The following is a 21,809-nucleotide window of genomic DNA, read 5'->3' on the forward strand; positions in this document are numbered from 1 at the left end:
CAGGCTGCGATTGGTCCGCTAACTACATCCTTTACGTAGTCTCACATTTCCGTTTTCATAGCCCGATACCGCCATTATTAAAACGAAGAATGTTTAACGAGAGAACGGATCAGATTTAAGAACTTTTTTAGAAGAAATGCGTAAATATGACCGCTTATACAACCCGTCATTGGTGGGTTGGATTCATGGAGGGAGATCGCCGCAAACATTCCACTACATTACATTACATTACATGTCATTTAGCTGTCGCTTTTATACAAAGCGACTTACAATAAGTGCATTCAACCATAGGGTACAAACTCAGAAGAACAAGAAACAAGAAAGTGCCATTTCCTCAAATAAGCCAATTTACAATTTGCTATAGATGAGTGGCGTTATAAGTACAATTTAAGTGCTACAATTTGTTAGTCTTTTAGTCGAGGTAGAGTCTGAAGAGGTGTCTTTAGTTTGCGGCGGAAGATATGAAGGCTCTCTGTGGTCCTGGTGTCTTCAGAGAGTTCGTTCCACCATTTCGAAGCAAGGACAGCAAAGAGTTGTGATCTAGTCGAGTGTTTTGCTCTCAGTGAGGGAGGGACGAGCAGTTTTGCAGATGCAGAGCGGAGAGTGCGGGTCGGGATGTAGGGTTTCACCATGTCCTGGATGTAAGCTGGACCCGATCCATTCACAGCATGGTAGGTGAGCACCAATGTTTTGAACTGGATGCGGGCGGCCACCGGTAGCCAGTGAAGAGAGCGGAGGAGTGGAGTAGTGTGGGAGAATTTCGGAAGGTTAAAGACCAGTCGAGCTGCTGCATTCTGGATGAGCTGCAGGGGTCGAATGGCGGTAGCGGAGAGACCTGCCAGGAGCGAGTTGCAGTAGTCCAGGCATGAGATGACAAGAGCCTGAATCAGTACCTGGGCAGTGTTCTGAGTGAGAAGGGGACGTATTCTCCTGTTGTTGTAGAGAGTGTATCTACAGGATCGTGTTGTCGCAGTAATGTTGGGAGTCAAGGAGAGTTGGCTGTTGATTGTGACGCCGAGGTTACTAGCGGTTAAAGTGGGCGTTAACACGGAGTTGCCAAAGTTGACAGTAAAGTCCTGGGTCAGAGAGTCTTTTCCTGGAAAGAGAAGTAGTTCAGTCTTGTCGGGGTTGATTTTCAGATGGTGGGCGGCAAACGCCGGTTTGCCGGTCGAGAGGTGCACAAAGTTGTGGAGGAAAATACGGGACAAATGTGCCCGCGATGAAAAGCAGCAGTGGCGATGCACGGGGCAATAAAGTCTATGATAAATAAATAAACAAATAAATAAATAGACGTGACTCTCTAGGTCGTCTTCAACAAAACACGTTACTCCGGCTGTTGTTCTGGCGGTGAATTGCTCTGCAACACACGCAATACTTTTAGAACCATGAATTGAAACAAGCTCGTCGACCCAACGACGCAGACGCGGAAGCATGCGCCAGCCTTAAGACACTCAGTAGCCTGAAATGTTGGTCCTATGTTGGTTGTACATCTCAAGAAAATCCTCTACAAGTCTTTTGTTCCCACATTTGAAGATTAAGTTAGATTGTCCAAAATCGGATACCCAATGATTTCAGCGGATCATGCTGGGCCACTGCAGCACTGATATAGTACCAGCAGTATCTTTTATTGTGAAGGATCCTGCTGACGATTAACAGTGGATTTGTGCATCGTTGGCTGGGGGAATAACCTTCATGATTTTTGTCCTTGTAAAGAACCGGCAGTCTTCCAAGCCAATCTACCCTGAAAGCAAGTCTTGAATCACTGTGAGGCTGCCCGCTGATATGCAGCATTTAGGTTGATGCAAACTAAGCATAACAACATAACAACCCTGACCGTCTTAATACATACAAGAGTGCTCACACCTAATTTAAAGGTATCCCAGATCCTCTCAGCTCGTCATTGGACGGATGTGAACGAGCCGAGCGGTGGTTGGGAAGCTCATGAGTCATATAACAAGCACGCGCGGGGACGACATGATGTAGCGCCACCTAACCCCACCCAGAAGATAATCACGTCAGCCCTAAGCTGCTTAAGGCCTCGAGCTGTTAGAGCTGAAGACACTCATAGTGTAAGCTTCTTTTCCTGCTCCCCACTCTACTCCACCTGCAGCAGTCATTCATGCCGCGTGCTGTTTGCCGTCGCCACCTCAATGTTGATGACAGGGCTCCACGTCTTACATCTGCTGCCGATCTGAAGCAACAGGTGGAAGGGATCCTCACTGGGCAATTTGCCACCGAAGACCTGCCAGATATTGCCGTGATTTTACAATGAGCTGGTTGGAAGTAGCCCACCGCCCTCTGGCTTCTTTGTTTCCTGTTTGTACCTCCACGAACAACGCTGCGTTCCTAATATCAAAAGGTGACTGGCTTTTAGAGCAGGTGTGAGCCTGCCGACGTCGACCAACAGTACTCCACCCTACTCCGTGGGACGTTGGAAAGGGAGCAAGGCGCCATGCCCACCCTGCCCAATCTGAACAGCCTTGGGAAGCTGTGCAGCTCCAACCGCAGCCACAGTGTTGACCGTGTCCGGGTGAAGCGCAAGAGCTCGGTGAAGCGCATGTCCATCATCGAGGACGGACACGTAGCTGAGGTCCTGTACCTCATCCCTAAACAATACATGGAGCAGTTGCCCTTCCTCAACCCGAACGAGTATTACCTGAGTGAGAGGCTGAACGAGGTGGCTACAGGTAGGACAGGAGCAAAAACACATCTGCGTGAAGAATGTCTTCACACACCTGTTACAGCCATCCATCCCAGCTGTGACTGCCTACAACACCACAACACCAGTCAGCTTGAAGTTTCATTTCATTCTATGTTGCCCCTTTTCCTCATCTCTGCTTGCCCCTTTTCAGCAGCTGTTAATACTCCAAATGGATGTTGTTTTGTTCTCATTTTGCTGTTTTGGTCTTAAAATGAATTGATTAGTCATTGCTCAGGGATTACTTCACTTTAATTGGATGTCAGTGAATGATTATGCCTCTTAATGCTTGCTGGATCTGGCCCGTACGTATGTGTGAGTGTCCCTGTCCACAAGTTATGCAACAATAACAACCTGACGCCAAAACAGTGTTGCTGCTGGAGAAGGTGCGATTGTTATCAGCTTTGGCTGTAGCTCAACACAAGCCCTACTTCCTTGCAGGATGCTAAGGTCCAAAGGTTGATTGGCCATATAGTTAAGCCCTGTTTTATAGCTTTCTTGATTCTGTATATTGTGAATATGTGTTACGTCCCTAATTCTTCTGGCCTTGGGAAAGGTTAGGGACTAACACAAAACAACCCAAACAATAAACATACTTAAATACAGAGGATAAGCATAAACAATATTTAATTCCCTCCCCCCCTGTTGCTGCAAATGTTGAAAAAGAATCTGGAAATGAATCACTGGCCCCTCCGTAGTTACATAACAGAATGCAAACCCATAGGCAAGGGCTGACCTGCTCCTTTTTGCCAAGCAACAGTACACGGGGAAGCTACATGGTGGCTTATATCAGGATTACAACATGGGCAAAAGGACAAATTGAGATTTTTAGACCTTATGTATTCTCTGACTGCATGCCAGGCACTGTAGTAAAATCATCATTGCTTGGAAATGGTTGGTAAACACTGTCTGTAGAGCAGACCTTCTGGTTTTGGGGAGGAACTTTGATTTGACTAATTGCTCAGGTTCAGGGGAGCTACTATGTGTCTGCAAAATGACCCACGATCAGAAGGTCACAGAGGTCAAGGCTTATGTCATCCATTTTACAATACCTTACCGGTACATGTAATTTAGCTGACACTTTTATCCAAAGCGACTTACAATAAGTGCTTTTCAACCATAAGGATACAAACTCAAAAGAACAAGAAACAAGAAAGCGAATTTTATTAAATAAGCCGATTTACAACCTGCTATAGATAAGAGCCATTATAAGTATAATGTGAGTGTTACAATTTGTTGGTTCTGGATGTAGACTGGACCCGATCCATTCACAGCATGGTACGTGAGTACCAATACCAGTGAAGAGAGCGGAGTAGTGTGGGAGAATTTCAGAAAGTTGCAGAGGTGCAGAGGTTGAATGGCGGTGGCAGGGAGACCTGCCAGAAGAGAGTTACAATAGTCAAAGCGGGAGATGACTAGAACCTGAATCAGTACCTGCGCCGCCTTCTGAGTGAGAAGGGGACGTATTCTCCTGATGTTGTAGAGCGTGTTGTAGAGCGTGTAGATCTACAGGATCGTATTTTCGCTGTCATGTTAGGAGTCAAGGAGAGTTTGCTGTCACACCGAGGTTGTCAAAAGTCCAAGTCAGGTCCTGGGTAGGAGAATCTTTTCCCGGGAAGAGAAGTAGTCTTGTCGGTTTGATTTTCAGATGGTGAGCGGACATTCAAAGAGAGAGAGGTCTGTGCCGCCACCTGAGTGTCCAAGTGAGGGAAAGAGAGAATTAGTTGGGTGTCATCGGCCTAGCTGTGGTAGGAGAAGCTATGCGAGCGAATGACAGAGCCGAGAGAGTTAGTGTAGAGAGAGAAGAGGAGGGGACCCAGGACCGAACCCTGAGGAACTCCAGTAGTAAGAGGACAAGGTTCCCACACAAGATCCTCTGCGGGTTACCCAGTAGGTGCAGTCGTCAAGGTAGGATGAGAGAAGGGAGAGAGCAGAGCCTGAGGCACCAAGTTCCTGAAGGGAGGAAATAAGGATCTAGTGGTTTACTGTGACAAATGCAGCAGAAAGGTCCAGAAGGATGAGGACAGAGGAGAGAGCGGCGGCTCCAGCAGTGTGGAGTTGCTCTTAGACAGTGAAGAGAGCAGTCTCTGTGGAATGGCCTGCCTTGAAGACTGGTGGGTGTCAAGGAGGTTGTTACGGTGGAGATAGGAGGAGAGTGTTAATTTCATTCTTACAGTGACAACTAAAATCAACCACAGCGACAGGGAATGTCAATAGCAACTTATATTCTCCGGAGGCCAAGACCGGGTAACAGCACTGCTGCTTTAAATGTTTTTGGAACATAAAAAGTCTATAAAAAAATCATTGTTAGAAAAAAAAATAGTCCTAATTTGATTGAATCTTTTCTTAAAACTGTTTAGGGGGCCTGTGTCGTGATCATACTTTCCACCCCACAAGCATCGCTGCATTATTTCACATCCTTTTGGACATAAGTCGCAGTGTTTGACAATTCCTCAAAAAAAAAAAAAAATCAAATATGGAACAAATGTTGTAGTGTATTTTTATCATTATAGCTGCAACACAGCAATGTTATTGTATTATGGCTGAAATAGACTTTGAAAAAGGTTTTACTGTATTGCTGCTCAAAAGGTTCTCACTGTGTCTTTTAAAATAGAAACAAGATGGTGAAGTGTTTCTTATCCAGAGATTGACAGGCAGGCCTGCCACTGCTGCAAAAGAGTTGAGTGGTTCCTCCATGTCTCACTCTACGTGTCTGGTGGATTTGCAAAAAATTGGCAAATCATCATTTAGTGCAAAGGGTCTCTAGATTAGAGTATTTACATGCTCATGCATTTGGTGTTTGTGTGTGTGCGTAGTTCCATTAATCCTTATTTTAATCCACGGGATAACCATGCACTATATCCACACAAACCCCTGTTGTTTACTGTAAATGTGACCTTAGTCTAGCTTCATGCCTCACAGACAATAATCTATAACTGTAAATCACATTATAGCATCTTGAGTGCTGCATGCAAACGGTGCTTAGTCTTCACCAATATGAGGGCTGTGGATGGTTAATAATGGGCAGTGACACGTGTATCATCCTTAGGTGAGCCAAATACAGTAGAAACCTTTCATCCATTGATAATAGACTGTGCTGCTCTGGAGTTTCTCCTGGCAAGCCTTGTGTAGCACCAGCTCCTAGATCATTGAATAGGTTTATTACTGTGTAATGAGAGGAGATACTACACTCTAAAAAAGTCACTGTAAATTAACAGTAAATTACTGACAGCAAGGATGCCAGGAATTTACTGCTATTTTACTGTATAATACCGTAAATTGTTTTTACACTATGTTACCGTAAAATGGATTGCAAAAAAATGAAACTTCACAGTCAAAACGGTAAAATACTGGCACCGGATGTCAGTAATTGACTGCGGTTGGACCCCCGGCTGCTCCATGTCCCATGTCGAAGTGTTCTTGAGCAAGACACCTTACCCCTAATTGCTCCCCCGGCAAAAATGTAAAAAGCCATGGGTTAAAAATGCAATGTAAGTCGCTTTGGATAAAAGCGTCAGCTAAATGACCTGTAATGTAATAATGTAATTCCTCTCACTATAGAAAATAATGGGTAGAGTGCTGAAACAATTCTGCTATCTATTTGTACCCTTGGCGTGTGTGACTCCACTTCTCGGTGAGAAAAAAACGCCCCTGCAGGCTCGGTGTCCAGCAGGTGGCACAGTTGACACTGCAGCATATGAATGCATTTTGAATGAATAACAGGCTGCCAGCATCAACAATTACTATAGGGTTGTTGCTGACACAAAAATATTCCTCCCCCTCAACCGTCTGAGGCTGAGGGTTCTGAGTTACTTCTGAAATCCCATTTGCTGTAGCTTACACACTCAAGTGTCTGCAGATATTAGATTGGTCCCCTGCTATGTTGCAGTAGATGCTGTGTGCTCCCTAGTTGAGACTTTATTAATATGTTATACTGTGGAACACTGGACTGTGTTTTTGTTTTTATAAACATTTCCATAGATTTGTATTTGTGAAGACAATTTTAGCCCATAAACAGCTGCAGTGAAGAAAAGGTTGTATATTTATCTTCTACAAAAACAGCGCGACAGTCCAGGGGCCATCTTAGACAAAGAAACAATTCTACGTACAAAGAGTATGCCATTTTTGAGACAACTTTCTGAAGTTGTGAAAAGAGATGTCCACGTGGTCATTTCAGTGGCAGATGACATAAGAGCTGGTTTCTTCACCACGCTCTGCGGGAACCTGCACTCCTGTACTCTTTGTAATTGGATTTCAGAGGATTGAGGATTTAAACAACCCCCAAACCCTGGTCTGCTCAGACAGTCTTCATGGAGCACATGGCCTGCTGGAGTAGGTGCGATTATTATCAGCTTTGGCTGTAGCTCAACACAAACCCTGCTTCCTTGCAGGATGCTAATGTCCAAAAGTTGATTGGCCATATCGATAAGCCCTGTTTTATAGCTTTCTTGATTCTGTATATTGTGGGTATGTGTTACGTGCCTAATTCTTCTGTCTGTGGGAAAGGTTAGGGACTAACACGAAACAACCCAAACAATAAACATACTTAAATACAGAGGATAACCATAAACAATATTTAATTCCCTCACATGCATTCTTTTAGAGAATCGTTCTCAATAAGCACTGATCATAGGCACTGTTTGTGCTGTGAATAAGGTGTGTAATGCCTCTTTCATTGAATGCTAGTTATGAAAGTTAAGTGCATCAACCACCTTCGGCTTCCTTCACTAAGACCAACATTTCCAGAAGAAGTCAGTCTTCCATTCTGCTGGCTACAGAAGCAGCAGCAGCCACCTGGTTGCTGCAATGAGGAGGAGGCTGACACAACAGAGGTGATTGGAGAGGGAGCAGAACAGGGAGGAAGGGGGGGGTGGTAGGAAAACAGGCAGTCAGGAGGCAAACCCCACGCTATAGCAGCGTTTTTCGGGAGGAGAGCTTAGCAGCGCATACACCTCTTTCCCTCTCTCTCTCTCTCTCTCTCTCTCCCTCTCTCATCGAATTCTCGGCTCGTTCTTTTTTTTGCTCTTCGGTCGTGACTAAGAAAGGAACTAGCAGCTCATGTGACACTGGGGATCAATACTCGGAGCTTCACCTCAATTCCAATGGTCATGGTCAAAGAAAAAGGTATTCCAGGGGTGGCGGGCAGAGAGTGTGTGTCTTTATGGGATTTGTTTGTCTTATTGTGCTGTTCACTGTGTGCAGTGTGTGTATATCTGTGCTGCAGGTCCGGTTGGATTTGTACTGCCATGGCAGACGGTTTTAATTAGATCCATTCTGAAATAATTCTCTGTAAGTCTCTGATTTGAGTATTTCTATGTGTGGAGTCACAGTAATCTGGACATGTTTCTTCTTTATGTGGGTGTGTGTTGCTTGCAGGAAGCATGACTAATGATATATCCACTTCTGGTTTAAAGACTTGAACGTGCTACGCCCTTCTCACTACTCCCTTGTAGCTAGTGCTCAAGGTGGAGTCTGCTTCATTTGGCAGTGTCAGTCTTTATGTAAATGTATGTTGCATGAAAGCCTGTGGCTCGTTGTGTTCGGGGGAAGAACGTGTCCCTACTGCTCCATCCATGAAGGTAACGTGCACGGATCCACACTGCGCTATGGACCTGCACACTCCGCCGCTCTGTCTGCGGCCGTTGCCATGGCGACCATCTAAAAGGCACTCCATTGTTGTCAACTGTGGCCTCATTTATACCGTCCTGTGAAAAAGAAGAAGATTATTGTTTTCACCTTTAACTGAGGTCGCCCAGCTGTGGGGGATGAATTAGGGAATGTCACGGGTCATGTTGCAGAGATATTAACGTTCCCTGCAATTTCCCAGAGCATGTGGTAGTGAGGTTGAACATTGTTTGTCAGTATGACACACAGAAAGCAGCTACACGTGCACAATTTTCTATTAGAAAATGTCTGGTTTGAAATGAAATGTGGCAACAATTTCCTTTGTTTCCGTTTGACCACTGAATACATAAATATTACTACTATATTAAATGTTTCCACATTAAAGTCAGCCAAAGTTGATCTAAATATTGAAAAAGTGAATTATAGTAATAAGTGATACTAATGAATCATTATGCGTCATTCTACTCTCTTAATACTGTCTCAATTTAACCAGCTTGATGTATTACTCCTGTGGATTCTTTATGAGCTAATCCAGCAGCTTCTTTTGACAAACAGCGTTCTATGTGTGGGCAAAGTGATCATTTTAAGTTTTTAACCAACATTTAGTTTTGACCTACACACTGGTGTGTACTAGTGTGTGTAGGTTTGTTTATGCATCGGACAGAGCACTAAATGGTGGAGGCGGCATCCGGCTCTGCATCTTGTTCCCTTGATGTGGCTTCGACTGGCCACAGATCAGAAGGCCCTTGCCCCTGTGCTGTCAGGACACCCATAACCTCTGCTTGCCACATGTTCATCTCCAACAATCCCTCTGAAGGTTTTCCGTAGGAATTAAATTGGGATCTGTTCGTGGCAGGAGGCTCTTCTAGATTCACGTCCACATTCAGAGACCTCAAGTTTTTAATTCCTCTAAACAAAATGCGAATGCCAATTCTTGTATGCTGCAGGGATCCCATCATGCAACTTTTCTGAGGCCAGGTGGGCGATGTGACAGCAGGACACAAAGCGGACCAGATGCTGGATTATGCTGTATGCTCTCAATGATGAATAACAATAAGGGGATTGCTGCGTTAGCGTTCCGCTTACTTGCAGGTGGTTGTTCTATTTTCAGAGCCAAGAATACATTTTTGACAGTCTGCTATTTATCAAGGCCGTGTGGAGTCAAGGCAGTCTGATCTTAGTCTACACATGCTTTTGAGATTTGCACCCATATGTCCGACAAATTCATTAATCTTGGCTTGGAGAGGCGTTCTCTGCGAAGTTAGACAATCGTTGACGTGAAAGTCTAACATCATGTGCCTGTGGTGCAATGGTGCCTCATTTTTGAAGCTTGCCGGCATCTGTCCTTGAAAAAAAGCCTCCTGTCTGTCTGGTCATCTGGGCGAATGTGCCACAGGAGTGTGGGCTTTGTAATGGGCCAGTTGTTCAGAGGGAAGGGGCCAAGGCATTCAGAGGCCCCACTTCTAGAAAGCACAAAGGCTCCAGCAGTTCATGGGGCTGCCATTGTCTCCCCTCAGACGAGTGGATAACTGGAAGTCCCCCTCGTGGTATTATTACTGGGTACCTGGCCAACAACAAGCGCTCCGCACCGTGCTGCTCAACAGATTAATTCAGAACAGATCATTAATCCACACTCAGTTCCCCAAAGATTAGTTTTTCAAGGTTGTGGGGGGGTTGGGGTGAAGGACGATAGGGTCCCCCCCCTCAACACCAAATGTGTGCCTGTGTTTGAAGTGCTTTGTCTGGGACACTGGTGGTGGGGCAGAGGGGCGGGTACGCAGTGAATACAGCCATACATATTCATGGAGGGGAGTGTTAAGACCTCCTTGTTATGTCTGAGTGATGAAGAGCTCTGGATACCCTCCCCCATCTGATCACACTTTGAGGCTTCAAGGCTGGTACATTTTGTGCCCTTTCATTATAGATCAGAATATTCAATCCTAAAATGTATTACATCTTTTGTAAACTGGAGTAAAAGAAAAATTCTATCAGGCAGACACACCCTTGGGCCAAAAGGGTTGAGATGGATGCCAAAAGTCCTCTCTTCATCTGTGCCTCTATCTCTCTTTGTTAAAACACACACACACACACACACACACACACACACACACACACACACACACACACACACACACACACACACACACACACACACACACACACTAAGACACACACCAACCACTCTTCAGTGGGGCTGGCTGTCCTAACTATTCTGTCTGTGTCTCTTATGGTAACAATGGCGGGCAGTGACTGAATATTTCATTAGACCTTTTCGTCTCTCATCTATTGTTTAATTGAATTCTCCTTTCCGCAGTGCAATCGCAGGCCACAACTGTAAGCCTTTGCGTTCCTCTGGGTTCACACAAAGGCCACAAAGTCTAAAGCTTTGACAGCAAATCTCGCCCTCTCCGTCAGTAACCTGGCTTTTTGTTTACCAGTGACACTGCAGCTTATGCTACGGGGTAAATCAGTCCTTGGGGGATTCGGGATGGCCTTCATCGCTTATCTCTAGAGAATCATCTGCAGCCTTTATTATTGCCAACGCAGCTCGGCTCTGCTTAAATGGTTGCGGGCAGGAGGTGTTGGGTGGGAGCATAGTAGTGAAGGGGTGTCGAGAGAAGTCCTTTTCCTCCGTGCCTGGCTTTGGGACGCTTTGCTGGTTATTAATCCCTAATTTCCATGGCTGTGTATGTGTGTGTGTCGGGCTCATATCAGTCACTTCATCCCATGGTGGTGAGGCAGCACAGCCAACACAATCAGCCCGGCATGAGGAATGTGGGCAGCGGTTACAAACTTGTACTAGTGTATATTTTTGCACAGCAAGTTGCTCCGTGCTGAGGTTGCTTCGTGTACTGCTTACTTACTTGTTATTATATGTTATTGTGCATTATATAATGTACATTCTAGTGCCATTTTGCTGCCACAAGAACCCCTAAAGACTCACTAATGGATTTATTTTATATCCATATCCATTATTGCAGTAAATTGTCATGTTTTTGTATACATAGAGGCATGATTGTCGAGGCCTATTAAATGTTTGTCAGAGACATCACTATTGGGTTTATGTCCAAACAAGTCCCACAAAGGGTTAACTATGGGCAAATCTAACATCCCTTTCAATATTAGCTTCCTTGTTTTCAAACACCATGTTGAGAAACCATCTCGGCATGGCCCTGCCACAGTTTGTCTCCCTCTGTGCAGCTACTGGTGAGGAAAACCCTTTACAGGGGAGGAGGTTAAGCTGGGAAAACCCACAGCGCTCATAGATTCCCATCCAAAAGTTGCCCTTTTTCGATCCTCTGTGCATGGAAAACAAACATCTGTCTTGGATTTTTGTCAACCTGTTGTGACGTCAGCAGCGTTGACTTTTCCATGCTGGACTTTCCCTCCTGATGATGCAATACTCGATGAAATGCTACAAATAGTAAGTGAGCAATACAAACCAGCTTGAAGAGAGATTTTTAGCTTCACATTCCAGCCTGATCTCCAAAACCTGTTTGTAAAAATGTATACGAAAACAGGTTTTGGAGATCACGTTGCACATTCATGTAAAATATATTACTGAAAAACAGCTCTAACTAATAATTTTGTATGACTTTTGGAAAAGAAAACCTTTTTCTATTGTAAGAAGGTTTAGTGTCTCGTTACAAACCCACAGACAGTTAACAGGACCGCTCTCCCCTCACATCTATAGAGCCTTTATTGATGTATTTAACCAACTGTGTTGGTTCCACTGACTGAGGCATTGGCATTGCAGGCAGCCGTTTCAAGCAAAAAAGCTCTAAAACCCCACTTTATAGTAGCATATCTGCACCAAGTGGCAGAATATTGGACTTAGCTGTCCAAATCCAGGGCATCAATGCATAACTTTATTTGCATCAAGTTGTGGGACAGTTACTAATCCAGTAGAGATGCAGTCAGACATAGCTCCACAACACTTTGCACACTTTCCACAACACGTTGCTAATAAAATGTCATATTACTGGTTGAATATGCAGGACGGGTATTTCTGGACCGACACAGATGCCCTGTGTTGTCTATGGAGGGTGCAATGTCACACACAGAGCTGGTGTGACTGAGTTAATTGTCACAGTGGTTTGATTCACCAGGAGACAACACATTGTCCTGCTGAATATACCAGCATCAGAGACTCTCGGGGGAGAGCTTCTCCACCCTCTCAAACCCACATTCCTTCCAGCATTCCTTTACACCCTCTTCTTCCCTCAATGTTTTTCCACCTTCCCTTCCTTTTCAACACAAATTATGTATAGACTGATGCTGTGCAAATTGTATTTCTAAGAATTTGTCAGATAATAGACTTTGGGACCAAGACTAAATGTCTAAGCGTCGAACTAAGAAAATCTGGACTCTCTTGCGGATTGGATTTTAGTACAATTAATCTCAATCTCAACTCTCAATGTCAGACTGCAGCTACTCTGGAAGTGAGATGCAGTAAAGGCCGAGTTATCAATAATCCAGAGTAATGTCTCTCTTTGGTCCACCATCGATTGCTCATGATGCTATTTCTATGCCCTTGCTGGTGTCTTATTTTAGCTTCGCAGACTAATGATTGAGTGCCGAACTGACAGAGCCTTTCATGTGTGTGGGTGTGTGCATGTTTTTGTGTGCGTGTATTTGTATCTCTATTTGAATAAAATATTGTGTGAGAGAGAGAGGGGAAGAGAGGGAGACTCTGTCTCATCCTGTCCATCCTCACCCTCTTGCTATACTTAACCTGTCCCCTGCTGTCCTTCCTGACCATCCTGAAGGTCCCCCCTGACCTCCTTAGGATCCTATAGGCCTCGTTGCTCCACTTCCTGGCCTTCAGCAGCTGTCTCAGAAGACCTCTGCTTAGAGAACATGTCCAGGAAGGGTCCTGGACATGTTCTGGCGAGATCTGCTTCTCTCCCACACCTACAACAAAAACACATCAACAAAATCTTCCACCCTTCTGTCGTTGAGGATCATGAGAAGTTGTCTTTTGTGAGACACCATGTGTCTCAGCAGCGGGGACTTACACCACGAGGAGACACCATTTTACTTGGAGAACTCTCTGGCCAGAGCCTCGTCTCCAATAAAAGGGAGGAACGGTGGACAGAGCGAGAGAGAAAGAGTGCGAGAAAGAGAGCTGCTTTACTAGTAAATGTCCCTGAATGTGAAATAATCGGTTGGTTTCAGATCAGCTGATAAGACGTGTGCGGTGCGGCACTGCAGCAGTATTTACAACGTGTACAGTAGTCTGTGTCAGCCTGACGTGTCATTGATGTAAAGATAATGTTGGATGCTGCACATAGAAGATGATAATAACTTAATTGTCTTATTGAATTAGTATGGATGTCAAATACCATTAAGTAAGTGATGTTTACATCTTTAATAAGATTAAGATTAAGTTATTAAGTCATTTGAACACAATTGAACAATTTGCCGTTATATTTCATATTGTCATGTTGGTGGCTCTTGTGTTTTTAGGAATAGAGGTATATCTGTCACGGGTGCGGGTGGGAGGCAGGACTCAAAATGCAGACTTGCAGGAACAAAAGGACTTTAATAGTCGAAGGTCAAAAATCCAAAAGGCCAAGGGGCAAAAACACACAGGCATGCAACTTACAGATACCCACAACAAGGGACACGGACATGCGTGGCGAAAGACAATGACGCGACACAGGAGACACACGGCTTAAATACACAAGGGAGGTGCAGGTGATTGGACACAGGTGGAAACTATTAAGACGATCACAGGGGATGACGGGACAAGGCAGGAAGTGAAGTTACCCGGGGACACGAGTGGCAGAAAACTACAAAATACAACAGGAAGTGAACCACACCGTGACAATATCGGCCCATGTATGTTTGCACTGGAGTAACATAACCACCATTCTCTTGATTGCAATGTTCCTCAGAGAATAACGCTCCTCTGACTTTAGAGATTGACTTTTCGTCTAGCGCCACCAGCAGGTAAATATTTTCATTTATCTAAATAAAATATTTATCTTACTTGATGGATTGGTATAATCTGAGGTGGAATTTTGTACTAATGTAATCAAAAGGTCAACATTTTACCTGCTTTCTTGGGACTAAACTAGTGATTATGCAATCAAGCTCAAGTACATTATGTGTACTGGTCATTTTAGAAATAAGCCTTCTAACAAAACTAGGATTGCTAACATTGTAAGAAATAATATCTGCTAAAATCTTCTTTAAATCCTACCAGATTGCCACATCACCTGCTGCCATTATACCTGACTCCCCGGGCAACTTTGTTAGGATCTTTCTTGTGGACTTTACAAGCCAAAGCGGTTACAAATACATCAGAGGGACATGACAATAGACACAGCATCACCCGCCTCAACAACAACATCCAGAACAAGCAGCCACCGTAGACCATCAGTCTGTCAGTGCCATGCTCTGCTTACTGTCAGAAACCATTAGATCCAAAGGCGACAACAGTTAACCAGGCACAAAAAGCATGTGACAGGAGGTTATACAAGCTGATACTAAAGACTTATAAACATGCATAATGCATATACATATGTATGTATGTATATATATATATATATATATATATATATATATATATATATATATATATATATGTATCGACATACACATATATGTATCGACATACACATACACATGTACACATACAGTGGGGAGACGTACATACTTTAATCAGGAAAGGATCTTTGCCCCGTGGAGTAGACGGAGACCAAGAGCCTAAAGTTGGCCTAAGCTCCCTTTTCCCGGACGTCGTTATTAATGGACACTTTTTGTTGTATAAATACTCTCAGAGACACCTCTTTTATGCATGATTCGGGCCTCAACGTCCCTTGGGTTGGCACAATAAGAATGTAGATGTGTATATACAGTGGGGAGAACACGTATTTGATACACTGCTTATTTTGCAGGTTTACCCACTTACAAAGCATGTAGGAGTCTGGAATTTGTATCATAGATACTTTTCAAGTGACGGAATCTAAAAAAAAATCCAGAAAATCACATGATTTAAAAAATATATATTTTGCAGTATTTATTGCTTGGCATAAGTATTTGATACATCAGAAAAGCCAAACTTAATATTTGGTACAGAAACCTTTGTTTGCAATTACATACATCATATGTTTCCTGTAGTTTGCACAGACTGCAGCAGAGATTTTGGCCCACTCCTCCATACAGACCTTCTCCAGATCCTTCAGGTTTTGGGGCTGTCGCTGGGCAACACAGACTTTCAGCCCCCTCCAGAGATTTTCTATTGGGTTCAGGTCTGGAGACTGGCTAGTGCACTAGGCCTTCTGAAGGGTTGCAAAAGCTTCCTCTGCTGCAGTACTCCAGAGGACCTGTTGTGGGTGGCTATTTTTTGTCATCTCATGCAAGATTTTTACTTGCCGTCTTGTTGCTGGCTTAGGCCAGGTGTGGTTGGCTCACCCAATGGTGTAGCTGAAGTATTCCGACTCCTCTTGTCCAAAACGGCACTTTTTGGGATTGGCAGTCAGGCCAGCTTTCCGTAGGCTTCCCCAGACAGCTTTCAGGCGGCAAACATGGGAGGTCCAGTCAGCACGGTGTATGATCACATCATCTAAGTAGGCCGCTGCATATCCACGATGAGGTCAGAGCACTTGATCCATCATTCTTTGGAAAATGGCTCGTGTACTCCGAAGCATAGGACTCGATTAGCATCAGCATTAGGAAAATAATAAAGGTATGACAAATGGCCCGTGATATTTTCCTTTGAGGATGAAACTACAGCAAACATTTTTTTATCAATAGCCTTTTAGTGTGCCAATTACCAGGCCCTGCTCCCTCAGCATCTTCCTCTCCGGCCTCCGCTGATCAAAACAGACTATATTTAGGTTGTTGCTCTCTCTCTCTCTCTCTCTCTCTCTCTCTCTCTCTCTCTCTCTCTCTCTCTCTCTCTCTCTCTCTCTCTCTCTCGAGCCTATCTGGTCCAGAATCCCAAGTTGTGCTGTCCAGCTCGATGTTTTTGTTTTTTTACCCCGACAGGCGTCTGTGTGATGTTGCAGATTCAGAGCTGTCCTCAGAAAAAGACAACTTTAAAGGAAACCCCCCCCAAAATGAAAAGTGATGTTACAAGAACTGTATGCAACCACAGTGACTCATCCGCATTACAGCCCAATAGTTATGTTAATGTCTCCTCTCTTGCAGTGGCTCATGCGCAGGACACACACCACCACTCCACGGAGAAGCCCCTGATTCAGTGCTACAAGTGTGGCGAGCCATGTAAGGGAGAGGTGCTGCGGGTACAGAACAAGCACTTCCACCTCAAGTGCTTCACCTGTAAAGGTACTTTTATTTTATGTAATTATAATTGAATAGGTTTTAATAGTGTTTGTTGCTCGTGAGCTGTAGTCCATGTAAGACAACCCTAATATTATCAGAAAACCTGGTGTCCAATAATAAAATGAGTCCACAGACACAGACTCTCAATGGGAGATAATACATGTGGGCGAGTGTGAATGTTGGCAGCTCAAGTATAAAGTTTTTTGATTTATTGCTAATTTCCTACTTTCACAATAACAGGACATTGTCTTCTTTTCGTTCAGACCATGCAGCCTACTACTGACTGTTTTACCCTATGATGTAGAGTTACAGTTACAAATATAGAGGAGTCCAAAGTTTGGTGATCTGGTACGTGAAACAACAAGTATAGCTGATCCAGACTGACTTGTCCTCTCTTCTCAGACCTTTAATCTGAGTATCATTCAGACGGCTGTTACATGTGATGGGATCAATCCTAATGCATTTGTCATTATTACTGATGGTTTTTCTGGCCTTCTGGCGTGTTTACAATGTAGCTTTCCACATCTGCCCAAGCAGTCTCGCTCTTGCAGGCTGATCCTGTCCCGCTGAAGCCCTTGTAGTTAATCTGTAACTAGAGCACTGTTACATTTTCGCTTAGTTTACCGAGGGCTCAGAATAACACAAGCAAACATTGAGATTAGCACCAAATTTCAATTCTGTCCTTTACACTGAATATGCACACTTTTGGAGGTGGTTCTAAAAGTGTTTGTACACACAACAGTGGTTGCCAAAGAATACATGATTACTGCACTATTAGCCAAAAGAAGCACTGTCTTGGTCCAGAATCAGTCTGGCCGTTTTAAGTCTCTGACCTGTATGGCTGGTAATACCATGATTGTCAGGTTGACTGAGTCTATACACTCAGTTAACCATGTCATACAAATCCAAAAACAGACGTGTTTTGCATGTGTTTATCTCACCCCTTAAAATGCACAATGATTTTCCCAAAATACTCTTTTGATAAAAATTAGGTCAGGTTAAAAACAGATGTGTCATGAATAACCAACCAAAAAGGAAAAACCAAAGAGTTTGCATCTTTGCTTAAAATCAGAGAGATGAAAGACTGAAAGATGAAAGAAGTCCTCATTCAAAAGATTGAATACGATCCAATTTCATAAGGTGACCCTCTAAAAAGTAATTTAATGTAATCCATGCATCTATTGCAAAGCTGAGGTATCTGGACATCACAGTCAAAGGCCACCAAATATCAACTGCCGGTGTTCTCTTGACTTGGATAGTTTACAAGCTAATCCCATCACCCATGAACCCTAATGCAATTGAATCTGAGTCTCTGCCCTGCTCGCTCCCATTTATCCCCAGGATTTAGCGTGCCTTCTTGCATAAGAATGATTCGGTGAAGTCATCTCTAACAGAAAATATTTCCCCCTTAGCTGAGTTATTTCCAACTCTTAGCTTTTATATTCTCAGACTCACTCTGTGGTGTTGGAATGGAGCTTCGGCATTGAGGAAATCTTTAGAAGTCTTTAGATATGAATTGTGCTCATGTGCAGTCTGTGTGAGTCTTGATGAATGGGAAGATGATGTGACATGTTAAGTGAGTTATTTTTTCCAGCCTTGAGTTCTTCAATTAGCCAGGACTCCCTAAAACGTACCCCCAAATCAGCCCATGAAAGCAGCATTGGAATTATGTTGAAGTATGGGACAACATTGATGGTCCACCACATTTGTTGGGACTGAAATCAACAACAGCTATCACATGGACTGCTACGACATTTGGTTCAGACATTTATGTTTCCCAGAATATGAATCCTATTGACTGCAACACCCCGTTGAGGTTGACATTTATGTTTTTGAGTGAAGACTCTCAACAACTGTAAACTGGATTGAAAATGAAATGTTGTCCAGACATTAATGCCCCTTCCTCCTGCAACTTTTTCATCATCATTAGTTAAATTGGTCAGATAGAGCAAAATGTAAAAAATAATGACATACTCATCAGCCTTAGTTGTGTGTATTTAGCGCCAATGATCAAATGTTCATGAATACTAACACCCTCAACCACCAAAAAAATGAAAAGCCATGAGTTTGTGTCTCTGCTGGAAATCAGAGATGTGAAAGTGATAATTGAATTTCTCATTCAAAAGTCTGAATTTAATCTTAACTCCAATATACTAACTCTTTCATTTCGTCAGTAAGACCTGTCAACAGCCTCTCGCCGACATAAAATACCCCAAACTCTCAATTCTTCCCCCATTACTATTTCTGCCTTATCCAGTCCTTCATGTTTCTCTAGATGACAAGGTTGTATTTGTTTGTTGGAGACTGACAGTGTAGTACAGAGAATTCAGAGAGAGCTATCGTTAGAAACAGATCAAGGCCATTTCCTGAGACACACAATTACAGAATTGTTGGCATTGAATGCTCTACTTCCACACCGACAATGAAAAGACCTTTCTATGGTAGTGCTGAATTTGCACCGTGAACCTCTGATGCAGTTCCTTCAGAGGGACATGGTCCGGAAGTTTTTATTTTCTATTCCAACTGTGAAACGCTGATCAAACAATTTTACGCTACGCTTCACATTGTAACGCACACAGCTGTTAAAATGAATTTCTCAGCATCCATTTCACAAAGTCAGCGAGCCACTCGGGATTACAAGGGCTAGCCAGGCTTAACAAAGCCGGCGATGCGTGGACGAGATGGGTGGCTCGCGTGTTGTGTGGGAAAACTGAATGACCTGACTTACAGAAGGTCAAATGTTTGCGTCCCCATGCAGTTTGCGGCTGTGACCTCGCCCAGGGGGGCTTCTTCATGAAGAATGGAGAGTATCTCTGCACGCTGGACTACCAACGCATGCACGGCACTCGCTGCAATGGCTGCGGGGACTTTGTGGAGGGGGAGGTGGTCACCGCGCTGGGCAAAACCTACCACCCCGCCTGCTTCGTCTGCACCATCTGCAAGTAAGGCACACACAGGTTTCACTAGATGACAGAGGGTTAAATAGATGTATTTAAGTGCAGCTTTCCACAAAATGTTCTTTTTCATTTCACCCAATATTTATGTCACTCTTCTTCCAGACGACCGTTCCCCGCCGGGGACAGGGTGACCTTCAACGGGAAGGACTGCCTGTGCCAGTACTGCGTCGAACCCATGTCTCCGGGACCAAAGGACATCCTGGGTTCCAGCAGTACGTCCTGTCTAATAAACACATAAAGACATGTTTGAAGGGAAGGCATTCACTTTCATGCAATACAATTTGGGCTTCCACGGGATTCATTGCGGAGGGAAAGTGGATTAGTTGAGGGATTCAAAACGTTTCATTACAATACATGTCATGTCATTTAGCTGACGCTTTTATCCAAAGCGACTTACAATAAGTGCATTCAACCATAGGGATACAAACTCAAATAAGAAAGTGCAATTTCCTCAAATAAGCCAATTTACAATTTGCTATAGATGAGTGGCGTTACAAGTACAATTTAAGTGCTACAATTTGTTAGTCTTTTAGTCGAGGTAGAGTGAAGAGGTGTGTCTTTAGTTTGCGGTGGAAGATGTGAAGGCTCTCTGTGGTCCTGGTGTCTTCAGAGAGCTTGTTCCACCATTTCAGAGCAAGGACAGCAAAGAGTCGTGATCTAGTCGAGTGTTTTGCTCTCAGTGAGGGAGGGACGAGCAGTTTTGCAGATGCAGAGCGGAGAGTGCGGGTCGGGATGCAGGGTAGTTGCAGATTGCTGCATGACATTTAGCGGCCAGTCATTTCTAACTAAAGTTTGTCCTTTGAAAAAGTAAACCAAACATTTCTCTAATACAAAACTACCTTCAATGCTAGTGGAGATCCAGAGGTTTCCAGACTAAAAATGTGTGTAATGGTGTGAAGTGTGTAAAACAGTTGGTACTACTGAACAGTTGAGTAGTACCAACTGTTCACATCTCAGTAAATGAAATACCTTGTAAGGACCTTTCCTGCGCCCCAGTTAGGCTTGACAACAGAATGATGTCGGGTCTCTCCTCTCCTCTACACGCAGCTGGGTGGTAGGCCAGCCAATGTTTGTGAATAAAACCAAGACAGGCCTTGCTCAATAATGCATGGCCATGCATTTCCTTTCCTCTGGCACAGAGAATGTGCAGCCCTGTAACCCCTCCCTTTTCTCTTCTTCCTCTTCCTTCTCTCTTCCTGTTCTTTCTCTCCCCCCTCCCTCTTTCTCCTCCCAGTGGTCTTTGAGTTGGTGTTTGAAAAGCTTTTAGACAAGGTCACCTATAAATAAGGCATGCTGATTCTCCTCATGTCATCATCGCAGCCTGGTTATGCCTTACATAGTATACCGTCCCCTGTGGCTGCAGTGGGCTCTGTGTTGCTTTCCTCCCCTATTCATTAAAGAAGATCTGACTGTTTGTCTGGAAATCAACTCCTTGCACTTTTTAAGCCTTGTGGTCCCACTTGGATTTGGATGGAGCTTTTAGAGCTCTGGTAAGAGGGGGGTGGATGATAGAAGGAGGCAGCTGTCAGAATGCTGCTTGTTACACTCTGTCACCATCTAGTGTCTTTGGTGACGAAAGGTCTCATTTCTTTGCATGCAATAATTTCTCCTCCAGTTGATAGTGTGATCCCATTAAAGACTGTATCTTCACTCATCTTCACTAGTTTAACTACTATAGTTTTAGCACATAACTCGATGCCGCTTAATGCTCTCTTTCAGATTGTGCAGGATGCGGTCGAGACATTAAGAACGGACAAGCTCTCCTAGCTTTGGACAGACAGTGGCATCTGGGCTGCTTTAAGTGTAAGGCCTGCAACAAAGTCTTGACTGGGGAGTACATCAGCAAGTAAGCAGCTCAAATTCAGGCCTGCAGGAGGTTCACACATGATAGGATATTTTACTGTCAAGTCCCTCCTGCTAGGATTTGTCTGTCTCCACTCAGGGACGGCGCCCCCTACTGTGAGAAGGACTACCAGATCCATTTTGGAGTTCAGTGTGAGGCGTGTCATCAGTTCATCACAGGGAAGGTGCTTGAGGTAAGACACACACACGGGACATAGAATTGTTCAGTGGCTTGTATTGTAGGTAGATGTCTCTCTGTGCAGCCAGATGTGGAATGTACAACATGCAGTTGTAAACAGATTTTGCAATATTGCACCGGGATATCCCAACAATCCTGTTTACGGGACGTTTAAAAGAGTGAACAAATATTTTCACTTATGGTGAATTGTAGG

General features: G+C 44.0%; 1 protein-coding gene and 1 long non-coding RNA gene across 23 annotated transcripts in view; one reads left to right on the plus strand and one right to left on the minus strand.

Annotated features, from left to right (window-relative positions):
• ablim1a (actin binding LIM protein 1a) overlaps window positions 1–21,809 on the plus strand; it is a 44,559-nt gene that overhangs the window by 7,243 nt on the left and 15,507 nt on the right. For 12 of the 22 annotated variants that reach the window (XR_013467990.1, XR_005712475.2, XR_013467992.1 and 9 more), the window contains exons 1-6: window positions 2,061–2,687; window positions 16,484–16,621; window positions 19,377–19,560; window positions 19,678–19,787; window positions 21,295–21,421; window positions 21,518–21,611. Coding sequence is in view for 5 of the 22 variants with exons in the window: in XM_078104936.1 (XP_077961062.1) it covers window positions 2,453–2,687; window positions 16,484–16,621; window positions 19,377–19,560; window positions 19,678–19,787; window positions 21,295–21,421; window positions 21,518–21,611 (888 nt within the window). In the remaining 17 variants the exon portion in view is untranslated. Of the gene's footprint in view, window positions 1–2,040; window positions 2,688–7,518; window positions 7,823–16,483; window positions 16,622–19,376; window positions 19,561–19,677; window positions 19,788–21,294; window positions 21,422–21,517; window positions 21,612–21,809 lie in introns of those variants that run through there. The other 10 variants (XR_013468004.1, XR_013467997.1, XR_013468001.1 and 7 more) reach the window with 5 other exon arrangements.
• LOC144409515 (uncharacterized) lies at window positions 18,373–20,707 on the minus strand. Its single transcript, XR_013468006.1, has 3 exons — window positions 20,545–20,707; window positions 19,651–19,798; window positions 18,373–19,554 (listed from the first exon to the last, which is right to left on the minus strand). It is a non-coding gene; the product is annotated as an uncharacterized LOC144409515 (long non-coding RNA).

Source organism: Gasterosteus aculeatus, chromosome 6 (assembly GCF_964276395.1).
Source record: "Gasterosteus aculeatus chromosome 6, fGasAcu3.hap1.1, whole genome shotgun sequence".
In the NCBI taxonomy this organism is placed as follows: domain Eukaryota; kingdom Metazoa; phylum Chordata; class Actinopteri; order Perciformes; family Gasterosteidae; genus Gasterosteus; species Gasterosteus aculeatus.